Genomic DNA, 14,650 nt, shown 5'->3' with positions numbered 1-14,650 from the left:
CAAACCTGTAAAAGCTTCGTTCGTCTTCGGAACACAATTTAAGATATTTTGGATGATGTGACTGTCCGATTGACTGCCAAGCAAATTATACTGTCAAGGTCCATGAAAGTATGAAAGACATTGTCAGAATAGTCCATCTGCCATCAGTGGTTCAACCTTAACGTTATGAAGCGACGAAAATACTTTTTGTACGCGAAGAAAACAAAAATAACGACTTTATTCAACAATTCGTCTCCTCTGTGTCTCTCCGCATCACCGTAGCGCCATTTTGGAGAATATCTGCTGAACGCAAGCAGCGTACGCTTCATAATGTTACGGTTGAACCACTGATGGCAGATGGAGTATTCTGAAGATGTCTTTCATACTTTTATGGACCTTGACAGTGTAATTTACTTGGCAGTCAATGGTCACAAGCATCCCGGTTTTCATCCAAAATATCTTAAATTGTGTTCCGAATACGAACGAAGCTTTTACGGGTTTGGAACAACATGGGGGTAAGTGATTAATGACAACATTTTCATTTTGGGGTGGATTATCCCTTTAAGCCCCCCTGGAATACTTGCTTCTGATTGGTCAATCGCAGTTTTTTCGTCCTTCGCGATCCTGCGCTGTCTTTTCGTATCAACGAAAATTCAAATAACTGTATGGCGCCATCTATCGGCTCAAACGTAGCTGCCTAGATTAAACATGGCCTCGGATTGTTGTGGAAAACGTGATCACTTTGATTGATTGCTAAACTCAGTCTCAAGACAACGACAACATCGAATAAACAAGGTACAGGTAAGACAAACAAATAGCTAGATGAGAGAGAAGTTAGCAGTGGATGACATGTAACTTGGATTGCTTATCATTACTATATGAATTGATTCAGCATTCGTCTGTGGCCCAAACCGATTGTTATCTAATTAGTATTGGGCTATTTTCATTTATAGCCTATTATAATTCATCTGTATAATAATTTGTCAGATGTAGATAAATATTTTATTTTTTATTTTAAATTAATTTGAATATTAATTGTAAGGCCTGTGTGTGTGTGTGTGTGTGTGTGTGTGTGTGTGTGTGTCATTCTATTGATTAGTCCAAGGTGTAGAATTAATGAAAGCTCTTTATTGATTTGCCTCATTTTCTGTGTATCAGTCATCATGATTAAATGCAAGATGAATGCAAATTTGATCTATAGATTAAATGCTAGTTAATGCAAGTTAAACCTTATCAGTATTCACTTCTTCCATACAGAGAATCGATACTCTTTCTGAATTAGGACTAAAGATTTGTCAAAATTCTGGTGTCTCTCAGAGCAGCTGCTCTGAAGTTTGACTTGTATGACTGAATATATTTTTTAGCACTGTGCTTTCTGATGCCAGACAGTGCTTTGTGGGTAGAGTATCTCTCTGGGTCAAGGGCTTCATACATTTTTGAATGTTTTTGCTGTATGGTCCTTTTTATTAGTATAGTTGTGTGTGTGAGGCTGGTGGGCGGTTGGCTTCCTCACTCTTGAACATGGCCTCACTCCAAGCTCCCTGCTCCCCAGGCTAATATTTCTGAGGCTCATTGCCAGCGCTGTGACTCAGTCCAAGTATGACTAAATAAGGAAGTCCAGTTTATTCGACAGCAGAAAATAAAAAATAAGCTGCTTAACCTCCACTATTTTTGCCATCAGATAAAAATAGTTTTATTTGTTCACACTCTGCTGCACCATATGCTAATAGCCTACATCTGATCAGGTCAGGATAGATGGATGCCAAAAATATGTAACCACTGTACAGACTGCTGGTCTGTATTACTGACTGAACCTTTATCTGTGGGGGGGATAAGGTTTAGACTATGTCAGTGCAATAAACAAGAGAGACACTAGGTGGCAACTGTTCACTTTGAAAGAACAAAGAACAGAACTTGCTTTAATCATAGGGTGTTATTTCCAGCATACCAGTATAAGACTTTTTAAGGTATATCATGTACCTTGCTTTTTGGTATTTACGTCAGTGCTGGTGTTCAGATGTCTGTTTGACCTTCCATCTAGTGACCATTTATTTATCTCCTGCAAGGTATAGAAAGCATTTCTTTCCCAAAATATATCTTACTTGTAAAATATAAATACACTATGGCCAAAAGTATGTTCTTCCCAGAAGAATAGTTGTTATTAATGGAATTGTTGACCCAAATTTTACTCGCCCTCGGGCCATCCAAGATGTAGTTGGGTTTGTTTCTTCATCAGAACAGATTTGGAGAAATTTAGCATTAAATCACTTGCTCACCAATGGATCCTCTGCAGTGAATGGGTGCCGCCAGAGTCCAAACAGCTGATAAAAACATCACTATAATCCACAAGTAATTTGCATGACTCCAGTCCATTAGTTAACATCTTGGGAAGTGGAAAGCTGAGTCATCAAAATATTGCCTCTGGCTAATATACAAGTCCTCTTGAACTATTCCTTTAATTCTCTTGGTTTTCAAATTAAATGTTTAACTAGCACAAATTGGGTACATTGTTCAGGTCTCCAGATACTTTTGGCTGTGTATGTATGTAGTGTTAAGTAAAATAAAGTGGAAGGAGATGGCATAAACTATATGGCTCTACATAACTCATTACTTTTATTACAAAATAGAAGCGCTGACATCTATGTCCCAATGGCAGCCTGTTGAACTTAAAAAAAAAAAATAGGGATGCAGTGATATTAAAATCCTGACAATAAGTTAATAATTCCTATTTATGTTATGGCTGACAACCAATAAATAGTCAATATTGTAGTTCCATACTAATTTGTCTAAAAATACATAATAATAAATTAAAAACTAACATTTTGGAAACACAATGTTACAATGTACAATATGAAAAAATAGTATTAACTTTAAAATTTGTGAAAGGCTACATTAATTAATTATTATTTTAATCTGTAATTAATTAATCTGTAAAATCACCAGATATACAAACATCCATAAGTAAAAGCCAAACCATGTGTATTTTTGACAAATTGATCTGGTAAAATTGTACAACCAAGCATAATAATTCATTGCTGCATTAAGATGGCAAACATACAGCAGGGTTGAGCTGTGTAAATGTTCCTTGTGCAGCAAGGCCTTGACATAACATAATGCAACAGGGTCAAATGTCACTGGTTTCAGAGATTTATTTTCTTAAAGAGACAGAGCACTCTCTGAAGACATTTGCACATTTTTTTACACAGCAATGAGCTTAGCTTACATTACAGTGAACCGCTATATCACCAAGATATGGGAGGTAAAGCCAAACAAAACGAGAAGAAAAAACAATGCAGCTACATTTAGTGTTCTTGAGCAAAATATAAGTATGCGTATGACACCACTAGAAATTCCCCCAGTTTCTGACCTCTCACAAATATGGCATGAAATGTAAAACATCGAGGGCAAGAAGAAGGACTTTGTCAGTTTTGTTTGTTCTCTGTAATACAGCATCATAAACAGCAGGGGGAGTACTTCAATTTTTAAGCGTGTGTAGGGAGAAAGTACATCTGGCTTTAAGTGTAATTTTGGGAGAATAAATAAACCCGAAACCTCTTAGACCGGATTAAAGCTGCTGTAAGCAATTGTATTTACGCCTCTAAAAGCAAAAATATTTTTGGTTTCCAAACAAGTCTCCTTTTTCTTTCATTATCGGGCTAGTGACACATCTTGTGGTAGATGTCGTTACTAAACCATTATTATGGCAAGAAGTATGTTTCTGGAAAGTAGCCATGTGTTAAAAATATTAGATATATTTTCCTCTCTCTTGACTAACAAACTGCAGTTTTTTGGCTGTTTACACTGCCAGAAGAGAGAAGTGTTATTTTTCCTAGCAAGTGTTTCATTGTATTATTATGTATGATTTATATGTGTCACATTTTTAGGGCTGTAATTTTTTCATATAATTAGATATTTTTCTCTCTCTTGGCTAACCAGCAGCAATTTTGTGGCTAATTACAGAACCAGAAGAGAAGTATTATTTCTCCCGTAGTCAAATAGCGAGGACAGTTTGTGTGTGTTAGGCCTATTAAAAATCACTTACAGCAGCTATGATTTGACCTATTCCATTTTTCCTACCCATTTTAAGCATGTTTAGGGAACTGTGGCTGTGGGACAGGGATTTGAGAAATGTTTCCACACCACCCGTTAACCTTTTGTCCTCTCTGTTCCTTTTGCATTCATAAAAGGTAATTTAACGACAGCAAAATCTCATCATAAATAAATGATGGGTAAAAGCACGTGGTGACATTTGGTTGGAGGCCTCTCGATAACCCCTCTGCCTTTACTGTGTGACTGGAGTGCGTAGTGTTGACGTCCCGACGTGTAGGTCTGCCCTAGGTGTTCCTCGCCCCGGGCTAAATCAACAACCACTAATCACTGATTGCGTTTATGCTGGTGTCAGCACATGGTTTCCATACTGACCAACAAATTAGTTTTTATCTCCAGCGATATTTGCTTGGAGCATTATCTCATTGTTTGGGGGTATGCAGGGATGGTTCATTTGCATGGCAAATAGTCATGCAAACAACAATCACCTCTCTCAAACTTGATGCGCTCTGAAGAGTGGCGAGTCAGCATTCGGAGGCACTGCATCGAGCGGTGCCTTCAGGCACTTTACAAAGGAAGAACAACATTACTTAAGGCTCTTGTGACTATTCACATTGTTTGAACTTGCGTGGAATGATTGAAATTTTTGGTCAACAGATGCGAGTTAAGGTGACAGTGTGTTTTTAAAAAAATGTTATTTTACCTTGTAGAAAAGTTCTTGTATTAACCGAATAGACAGTCACTATAGCGATTCCAAGGTTGGTGTTTGCAGCTCTTACGGATTTTTCAAAGACAAAAATTAGTTGAGACTGTGTGTTTACAGGGAACTTGAAAACATACCACAAGCCGGTAATGACAGCTTTAAAGGGTACTACTTTGTCGATCATCTTGGTACTTTTCTGGACCTTGAACGTGGTAGTTACCTTGCTGTCTATGGGAGGGTCAGAAAGCCCTCATATTTCATCAAAAATATCTTAAATTGTGTTCCGAAGATGAACGAAGGTCTTACGGGGTCCGAACAACACAAGGGTGAGTAATTAATGACAGAATTTTCATTTTTGGGTGAACTAACCCTTTAAAGTCTTCTTGAATGGGAGCCACTTCCTGAGAAAAACCTTGGCACTCAGTTATTATTTTAAGCTGGTTGGGCATAGGCTTGAGTAAAAATATAGATTTTCCAATTAATCATGATCTTCATTTGAATTATTCCAATTTAATTTCTTAATATTGCACCGCACTTCCCGTCCTACAGATGGCACTGTGTCCTGCTGAAATGACTAAAGTCACATCAAGGATAAAATAGTTTTAAAATCATTATAAATGTATAAAAATAGCAGAGTCCACTGCAAAATTTTAATGATACAGGAACAATGTCCTTTGAATAACATTCAAAACTACTTTTTCCAGCTGATAAATGATAAAAACATTTGAGGGCCAATCAGAATCCATCCTTGAGCATTTAAAGCAGCAGACAACAAAACTGCAGTGCATACTTACGATAAACTGAATTTTATAGTTATAATTCTTGGTGTGAACGGGCCTTTACTTCGATTTTACACCCTGCTGCTGAATCTTTAGTGTCACGGGAAAAAGTAATCGTATTTTTAATATCATAGTTGTCAATATGTCAGTTCAGAAAGTGAATTTGCAGTCTGTTTTTAATATGATGCAATAAAAAATGGCCATGTCCTACGAAATGATGGCAGGAAACATCTTTCTTATTCATGAATCTTAATCTTATTAGTGAATCTTAGTGACTTAGCAAAAACACATAGCGTGAGTGGTAGAGCCAGATCATATTTTTAGCAGGAGCGAAACAGAATCTTGTTTGAGTAGAACTCAAAAACCAAGCGCAAACTTCTAGCTTGATTCCCAAAATGAGTCGTTTCTTTCTAGTAAATCAAAAACACGTGGCACGCCTAGTGTAGAATAGATCAAAAGATGAATTACAAGTTTAAATTAGTCAAAAACACTCCCCTGAATATTTTACAGCATTAGCAGAGAGAAAATAGACAGTATAACCAAAATGCTGTATACTCAAATGAATCGGAATCGTATTACATAAAATTAAAGTCCGAATTGAATCGAGAATTTGTGAGTTATAATCAATTGGAGAATCTGTGTTGATACCCAGCCCTACTTAGGCACAAAAATGGCGATTGAATTTAAGGAATGTCAATATGAAGAATTTAAATATAAAGCACAACATAAGACCATCCACCAAATGGGAGAATTTGTTCTACAAAAGGCACTCAGTAAAAATGATGTATTTTAACACTACTTACATTGTTAACAGGGTAAAAAAAAAATATAAAACCACCAATATTGTTAGAATCCTGCAAATATAAATATCTCAAACGTCTAGTGGTCGATCTGATTGTTAAAGGTTTTAAAATTTAGATTTTTCTGCAGCATCTAAAAACAAAACATTAAAACAATCGCAGAGTAAAACATAGCTGTGTAAGTGCTTTACACTTTTCCGTAACACTAGCATGTTGAAAAGAACGCACATTAAGGGAGTGTGGCTTTAAGATTCACCTGCCTGTTAAAGCGCTAGCTGCAAAAATCCTATTCACACATGTTCTGAACTAAAACACTGGCATTTACACTATATGTACAGCATCTACAAGTTTACAAACATACACACTCTCTTTTTTTTTAAAGGCCATTGCGGCTGGCATTTTTGTTTTAAGTTTTATAGTTTTCTGTTTTGGTGAGACGGGGCGATCGGTTAGGATAACTTTAGGGGAACCCAGGGAGGTCTTGAACTGTAGTGCAGGAGGGAGAGGAGATGGAATCCTCTTACTCTAGTGGAGGTTTAGGAGTTAGCACACTGGAAATAATGTCTATGAGGTGGTCTAGGCCGTAGAGGTAGCTGTCTTCTCTGTTACCCTCCACCCAGGTGGCCCTGTGGCTCAGCTCCTGCCCCTCCGGCAATGGAGTAGTCTTCCCAAAGTCTATCATCCACACTTTTGCCTGCTCACGTTTGTCATGGACGAAGAGTAGAGAACTGCCAATCACCTGAACACGAGAGATGGGAAGAGTTGGGACACACGCACAACACGGAAATGCGTTAAATGTCAAAATCTGTTCCCAGCGTGTCGCATCTTTACAAGACTTTAAATGGTTCATCACAAATACATGTGTAAACATGACACAATAGACACAAAGATCCTGTTTCCATTATGTTTGTGCAGCAAACACACGCTCACTTATTAAACAGATATAACTGTGCCCTGTTTTTCCAGCATACAGTTTGTTTTTATCTATTAATGTGAATAAACAAGGCTCTGTGTTTGCATAGCCTGTTCTACCTCCTTGTATTAAAACAAAGCTCTGACACTGACGACGCATGAAGTGTATCTAGAATATTTGTCTTTAAAGTCCATTAAAAGAGGTTGTGTAACTCTTTGTTTTAATACAACCCAGTTGCTATTCTGGCTTTGACCATCCAGTGTAATCAGATAATTACTTCAGCGCCGGTCTTTGCATGGATGCTATTGTGTATTATTTTTCCACATTTTCACATGCTATCATCACATGGGTGGGTATCGACCGAAATTAAGAAATATATCGTGATATAAATTTTGGCCATATCGTCCAGCCCTAGTAAAAGGTTACACTTACTAATTCCTCCATGGTCTTAAGTGCAGCTAATGTGTTTTAAGATGATAAAAGTGTGACTGTTTACCTCGTGCGTTTTGAAAAACGGTGAAATTTCCAAAGTGTCCTTGATCTCTCGTAGTCGGTTCAGATAGGAATGCTGAGGGAAAAGAGACAAAGTGTAAGTAACTATAAAACTATAAAAATCCCCACAATTGTAGTGTCACAAGTACTGTATTTATGTAGAATAATATTGGCTGCATGTAATAGAAAGATATAATGTAATGAGGAAATAAGGCTTTTTTTCATTACAGTAAATATACATGTATATGTCCCATTTTGGTGTCTGCATCAAATTAAATTTACTAAAGTTATTTTATATACATAGAATGCATATTAAATGCAAGTGTCTACTTTAATATTTCAAATAGCGTTTGTGAAAACAAAATGTCAAAATATGGGTGAAATAATGTTCTACTGTCATTTAGTGTAACATATATATTTATGTAAAAATGAAACATACTTATTCTAACTTGTACTTATTAAAATAGGCTATATAATGAAAGAGTGATCATACTAAATTTTGTTATATTTTAAATGATTAAAACTACTGTTACAAGAATTACATTTTAGTGAGCGTCTTTTGTAAATCATGGTAAAAATGTATGATAGATAGTCATTATTTTTTTTAATTCTCTATTAAACTTTTATTGTTTTGATGCTTGAAATTTGATTTTATTAAATATATTTTTATGATAAAATAACATGTATAGCAGATATCAAAATGTTTTATCCCTTTTTTTTTTTTTTTTTTGAAGAGTTCACCTTATAGAAAGTTATTTAAATATGCAGTAACATTTTACAATAATGTTCTATATGTTAACATTAGTTAATTGCTAAAATGAAATATTAAGAATAGGCTACTTTCCCAGCATTTATTAATCTCGATATTAATTTCAATATGTTGTAATACATTTTTTTACACTATTTAATGTATGTAACATATGAGCAATATTTATTAATTAAAATTAACATAGATAAATAAATTCTAAAAAGCTCAAAAAATATGTTCATATACATGCAATAAATGGGGGGGAAAAAAATAATTTTAAAGGCTGAATCACTGATTTCCCCGAGTGTATATTAGGTACTAAACAGAGATTTAAAACAACATTTCAGTGTCATCTCTACATGAGTAATCACTTGCAATTATTAGTGTCCTATCAGATCATACAGTAACATGCTCTGTTCTAATTTACGCCACAATAATTACATTGTCAGCATTTAAATCGTCGGTTGTTGATTATACATTTAGTGTGAAAATAAAAGCAGGTTCCTCTGTAAAATCTACAGCACATTTGTCAAACTAATCACAGAGGATCAGGATGCACATCAAGTTCCAGGACACACTGTGGACAAACATGGGGTTAAATAAATGCTCCACGAGAAGCCAAGGACAGGTTCTATGGAACTGTTTGTCTATAAGGCTGAACTTTAAAGGAAACACCCCTGTTACAACATGGGAATCCTGCCATGAATATCATTGCTTTGTGCTAGGTGCAAACATCTTATTAATATTTAAACCTGTTAAGATTACATTTACAGTACTTTAATGTCTCAAGAATACACATGACAGTCATGTGTCAACCACAGCATTATGCAAAGCGCTTTGTATTTGCATGTGTGTATTTCTCTGTAATATAATCAAGTTTGTGTGCAACTGGAAGAGTGATTTTCCCTGCCAGCAGCTGGTTTCAAACAATAAAACCCTGAAGGGGCTACACCACACAAAGGAAACCCTTAGTTTCACAAACCGCCCTGGGGGGTTAATGAGAGAGTGTAGCTCCACCTGTCACTTGCTTCCCCTCCGTGTGCCACAGGAGACTTTATAATCGACACAAGGCCCTAAAGCACAAACACGAGCACAGGCTTACCAGGATGTTTTGGTTTCCTTTGACAAAGTCTTGGAAGGCCTCGGTCACTTGTTCTCGGGTCTTGGTCTTTTTAAAATCCCTGTTTACTGTTCCGTCCTCTTTCTGTAGAAGGGAAAGAGAAGAAGGATTGATCGATTGTGATTATGGAAGCCCTTTCTTTTATATTAATATAATGATACTATTTTAATATTTGTTCAAAGTACAAGCAATAGTAACAGTGATGTGTGCTTTAGTAAACATCTCAGAGGCAACGTGATATTGATGGACTGTGGGCGAATTAATGCGCTTCTAAGTTAAGACAATAGTCACAACAGGCATAGACCTAATAAAACAAACAACAGGCAGCTCAGCCACAGACATAACAGAAGTCTACTATTATTCAGAAAATACTTTATTTAGAGCCGCCCAGGGCATCCCCCATCTGCGACAAAAGAGGAAGACGGGGGAGCCTGGCCTTTGTGCTAATGGAAAGCGCAAAAGAAGAAGCAATCTTTCCCTATTCATGCAGGACATCTGCAGAGCGCTTGTTAACAAAGATTTATTTTGGAAAATCATGACAGAGACCAAACATAAGCTTTCTAATCTCCTCTAATGGAATCGTGGCTGCCTGGTTTGGCTTAATTAGCTGAAGGTTTTCAAGCTTCTCTTAAGTCTTTTTGACATTTTCCATGAGGGTGTATTTAGGGCTGCGTGCGGTAGGCCGGAATTACAGAATTGAAATCATGTTGCGAGAGCCGTGGCCTGTCACTGACTGATGTTGAGCTCAAAGGACGTGCCACAAACAGGCTGTGTGTATGACAGGAACATTCAGACACAATCGACCTCTTGAAAAAGGCCAATCCTGCCCCTTCACCTCAGTCTGAATTCCGGGATCTAATTAAAAGACGTGTAGGTTGAAGGCTGCCGTGATTCCCCAGATAAAAACAGCACTGCACTTCCAAGATCCCTTTCATCAACTCATGGTTCAAGTTAAGCTCAATCAACAGCATTTGTTGTGGCATAATGTTCACTCTCACAAAATACAATTTCAGCTCGCCTTTAAAAAAAAAGGTAAAAATCAAGGTACAGTGAGGCACTTGTAATGCAGATGAATGGGGACAATTTTTTAAAGATTTAAAAGCAGAAGCTTGCAATTTTATAAAGAAGGACTCATTTTAATTTTCTTATATTAATTGTTGTGTGAAAGCTTGTCTGTTATTTGTCTTATTTGTGACCAAGGACCACAAAATCAGTCATAAGGGTCAATTTTTTGAAATTGAGATGTATACGTCATCTGAAAGCTGAATAAATAAGCTTTCCATTGATGTACGGTTTGTTAGGATAGGACGATATTTGGCCGAGATGCAACTATTTGAAAATCTGGAATCCGAGGGTGCAAAAAATATTGAAAAAAAAAAAATATTGAGAAAATCACCTTTAAAGTTGTCCAAATTAAGTTCTTAGCAATGCATATTTCTAATCAAAAATTAAGTTTTGATATATTTACGATAGGAAATTTACAAACTATCTTCATGGAACATGATCTTTACTTAATATCTTAATGATTTTTGGCATAAAAAATCGAAAAATCGATCATTTTGACCCGTACAATATATTTTTGGCTATTGCTACAAATATACCTGTGCAACTTATGACTGTTTTTGTTGTCCAGGGTCACATTTGTGAAAGCTTGGCTATTATTTGAGCTGTACATTTTTTTACATCATAATTTTTACAGTTGTTTTATGGTGTTTTATTGTCCTGCGAATATAATGCTACATCGAAAAGGTTAGTAAACAATATTCATTCTTGTGTAAAGTTTTTATTATTTGAGCTGTATAGTTTTTCAAATCATCATTTTTCAGTCATTCTAGGGTTTATGGTATTTCATTATGATGGCAATTAAGTGAAACTTAATATAACATTACACAGAAAGGTTAAAGGGATAGTTCACCCAAAGATGAAAATTCTGTAATTTACTCACCCTCATGTCGTTCCAAACCTGCATGAGTTGCTTTTTATGTTGAACATAAAAGAAGATATTTTGAAGATTGCTGGTAATCAAACAGTTGGTGGTTGCCATTGACTTCCATAGTAGGAAAAAAAAATACTATGGAAGTCAAAGGCAACCACCAACTGTTCAATCTTCAAAATATTTTCTTTTGTGTTCCAACATAAGAAAGCAACTCATATATGTTTGGAACGACATGAGGGTGAGTAAATGATGACAGAATTTAGATTTTTGGGTGAACTATCCCTTTAATATGCATTTTTATCACCAACATCATGTTAACATGCATCTTTTTATGTCCCGTGGCTATACTTTTAAAACAGTGGTATTTTAACATTTAAAGATGGTCCTTATTCACTTCCATTGCAGTTGCCGCACTATAACCCAGATTTTTATTTTTTAAGAAATTGAGGTCAAAAGTAATTTTTGTGGTTATCAATATTATTGTTTTAACTCCAAAAATTGCTTTAAACTTGGAATATTCCTTAAAAACCAAATACTTAAAATAAATAAGGGAATACGTAAAATCTCAAGCACGATTTATTTCAAACTTTCAGTTGAATGAAAATAGTGTATAGTTGAGAAATCCAGTTCAAATAACGCCATTCAAATAAGGATGTTAAAGTTTTCTCTCTTTTTTGCAATTTCACCTCATTTGTCTCCACAGATTTCAAGAGAGATTATGAAAAGTTTCTTAAAGGTTTCATGAACGAATGTCTCACCTTGATTCCCTCGATCCGGAAGCCTAGCGTGGCGGTGGAGCTGATGGTTTCCCTCCACTGCATGTAGCGCGGCTTAGTGACTGCTTTCTGTTCGTGCTCCTGTGCCGTGGGTGCATCGGGGTCCACCTCGATCATCTTTTGGTACATGTCGGCTCTCAAGCTAGGCTTCTTCCTGGCTTTCGTCAGCTCCTCTTCCAGATACGTCCTGCAGGAGAAAAACGACCCAATGGCTTAACTTGTTGCATCATCAATCATATTCTGTTGAAATTTGTAGTGCGCAATAAAATGCAGTTGATCTTATTAGCTAAAGACATGAAAACTAAATATTTATTCTCCTTTTGTTCTCCAGCTTGATTTGTCTTGGAAAGCACTGAAAAGCGTGCTGAATTTGCGTGAATCTGAAAGCATCGCATTGTTTTGTTTGGACAGGCCAGCAGAGGTTCTGTTAATATCCTGACCATCTGGTTTTCACTATATTTGTCCATGTCCGCGGCTGTGATTCGGTCAGGCTTGCAACAGCAAACAGAGCAGTCTCAGAAACAACAGAGAGTGAGAGTGTGGAAAAAAGTGATGAGCGATGTGTATCAAGGTCTCCCTGCACCAGTTGCAAACAAGCACAGCTATCTTTCAACAGATTAGAGGACACAGAGCTGCTCCTCTGCTGAGTCTCTGGGGAGGAAGGTCCTGCTTCATGTTCTGTGATGCTTGGAATGTATAACATCTGTACAAATAATGGGTCAATGGAACTATTCATTTTAAAGTAACATACTAGATTTTCAGCAGTGGACATGCTGTTGCATAAGTGTAAGATAATAAAAGATGAAGATTCTGTCTTAGCAGGGAGGGGGATTTCTGGTGTTCTTTTATCTTCTATTTTTTTATTAGTGATTTATAGGTGAATCTCTCTCTTCTTTCTGTTTCTTTTCTTATACACAAGGGACAAAAAACTGTTTTCAATTTGAAGTCTTATAAGAATTTATAAAACATTATAGATTGGCTTCTAAGTACCCGTTTTATTGTAGTATTATTTATATACAATTATATATATAATATATATAATTATTGCATTTATTAATTATTTTTTATTTTTTATTTTTATATTGTCAGTTTCCACGTTACATTTAGTTTGTTTTAAAAAATGTATATGCTTTTGTACTTTTTCTTAGGTTTTTATTTTTGGTAATATTTCTATTTACCTTTAATTATTTTTTTCCCGTTTTAATTTTAGTAATTTTAGTACTTAAACATATTTTATTTTCATTTCTAGGTTTAGGTTTATTTTTTATCATTATAAGTTTTCTTCTAGTGTGTCTAAGCTAGAAAAAGTTAAGTTGAAGTTAAAACTGAAGTTACAAGGATATACAGTACAAGGATAGAGAGCATTAATAAGTGGTTACTAATGTGTTGCCAGGCAGTTGCTAAGTTGTTTTAGGTTGTTACTAGGCATTTGCTGAGGTATCATGAGTGGTTTTTTAGGGTCTTACCGTACACCGTTGCAGTGGTGTTCTCAGTTTGCAGAATATTGCTATATGGTTTCTAGGATGTTCTGTGTCATTTCTAGGGTGTTTTAGGTGGGCTCTGGGTCATAACTAGGGTGATTTGGGTCTTTTCTAGGTTTGTAAAGTAAAAGGTCAGATGAGACTGTGTAGCAACTGACCTGACGCCCATCTTGCAGTCCATGACACAGGGTAGGTCAAAGTCTGCCAGCAAGTCCTCCATCTGATTGTACCTCTCTCCATCCTTCTCTACATCTCCGTGGTAAGCAGGAACGTAGGGCTTTAGCACGTCTCTCATCAGCCTATCAAGACATTGCTGCTCACACTCACAGTGTTTCTTTAGGATGCGACCATTGGCCCCTGCCTTGAAATTGCCTGCAGAGAGAGACAAATAGCATAGCACTGGGGTGTTAAAATGTGGGCATTAGCATAAACTAACTTTCTCTACTATTGTTTTTTTTCCTTCTAGATTTAAAGCAATTCACATTATACTTTTTGAGTGTATTAACTGTGTGAAAAGTTGCGTGAAAAGTTATGCAACGTTTGAGGCCTACCTGCATGGCCAGCCAACTGGATCCAAGGGTACTTCTTCTTGAAGGACATCACAAATGGTGACCAATGCACCATGTTCTTGATCTTCTTCCATGATTTATGCTGTTCAATGACAAAAGTAAGCAAGATAAATCCCCAATTAAATTAAATGTAAGTGCTATAAAACTACAACAGTGACAGCAGTGTAGTTTAAACAGCATTTCAGTTTTTATGACCTTGTAATATTTGAGTGTAGATGTAATTTATTTGTCATATTACAAGACAAAAATAATTATATATATATATATATATATATATATATATATATATATATATATGCAAGGCTAC

General features: G+C 36.0%; 1 protein-coding gene and 2 long non-coding RNA genes across 3 annotated transcripts in view; 2 read left to right on the top strand and 1 right to left on the bottom strand.

Annotated features, from left to right (window-relative positions):
* Nucleotides 1-680: 680 nt before the first annotated feature.
* Nucleotides 681-14,650, top strand: part of LOC107676257 (uncharacterized) — a 33,055-nt gene continuing 19,085 nt past the window's right edge. The window contains exon 1 of the long non-coding RNA XR_001632714.1: nt 681-780. This is a non-coding gene — a long non-coding RNA (uncharacterized LOC107676257). The remainder of the gene's footprint in view (nt 781-14,650) is intronic.
* LOC107676258 (uncharacterized) lies at nt 3,084-6,225 on the top strand. The gene is made up of 3 exons (XR_001632715.1): nt 3,084-3,305; nt 3,813-3,815; nt 6,213-6,225. It is a non-coding gene; the product is annotated as an uncharacterized LOC107676258 (long non-coding RNA).
* The window catches only part of LOC107676256 (inositol-trisphosphate 3-kinase B-like), a 31,658-nt gene continuing 22,558 nt past the window's right edge, over nt 5,551-14,650 (bottom strand). Inside the window, exons 3-8 of the mRNA XM_016470780.1 lie at nt 14,326-14,425; nt 13,933-14,146; nt 12,276-12,480; nt 9,564-9,665; nt 7,718-7,789; nt 5,551-7,047 (exon numbers count right to left, since the gene is read on the bottom strand). Coding sequence (XP_016326266.1) covers nt 6,829-7,047; nt 7,718-7,789; nt 9,564-9,665; nt 12,276-12,480; nt 13,933-14,146; nt 14,326-14,425 — 912 coding nt within the window. The 3' untranslated portion in view covers nt 5,551-6,828. The remainder of the gene's footprint in view (nt 7,048-7,717; nt 7,790-9,563; nt 9,666-12,275; nt 12,481-13,932; nt 14,147-14,325; nt 14,426-14,650) is intronic.

The sequence above is a fragment of the Sinocyclocheilus anshuiensis genome, unplaced genomic scaffold (assembly GCF_001515605.1).
Source record: "Sinocyclocheilus anshuiensis isolate Anshui unplaced genomic scaffold, SAMN03320099.WGS_v1.1 scaffold2322, whole genome shotgun sequence".
Taxonomy (NCBI): domain Eukaryota; kingdom Metazoa; phylum Chordata; class Actinopteri; order Cypriniformes; family Cyprinidae; genus Sinocyclocheilus; species Sinocyclocheilus anshuiensis.
The sequence above is the reverse complement of the archived record's forward strand: the minus strand, read 5'-3'. Positions and strand labels throughout refer to the sequence as shown.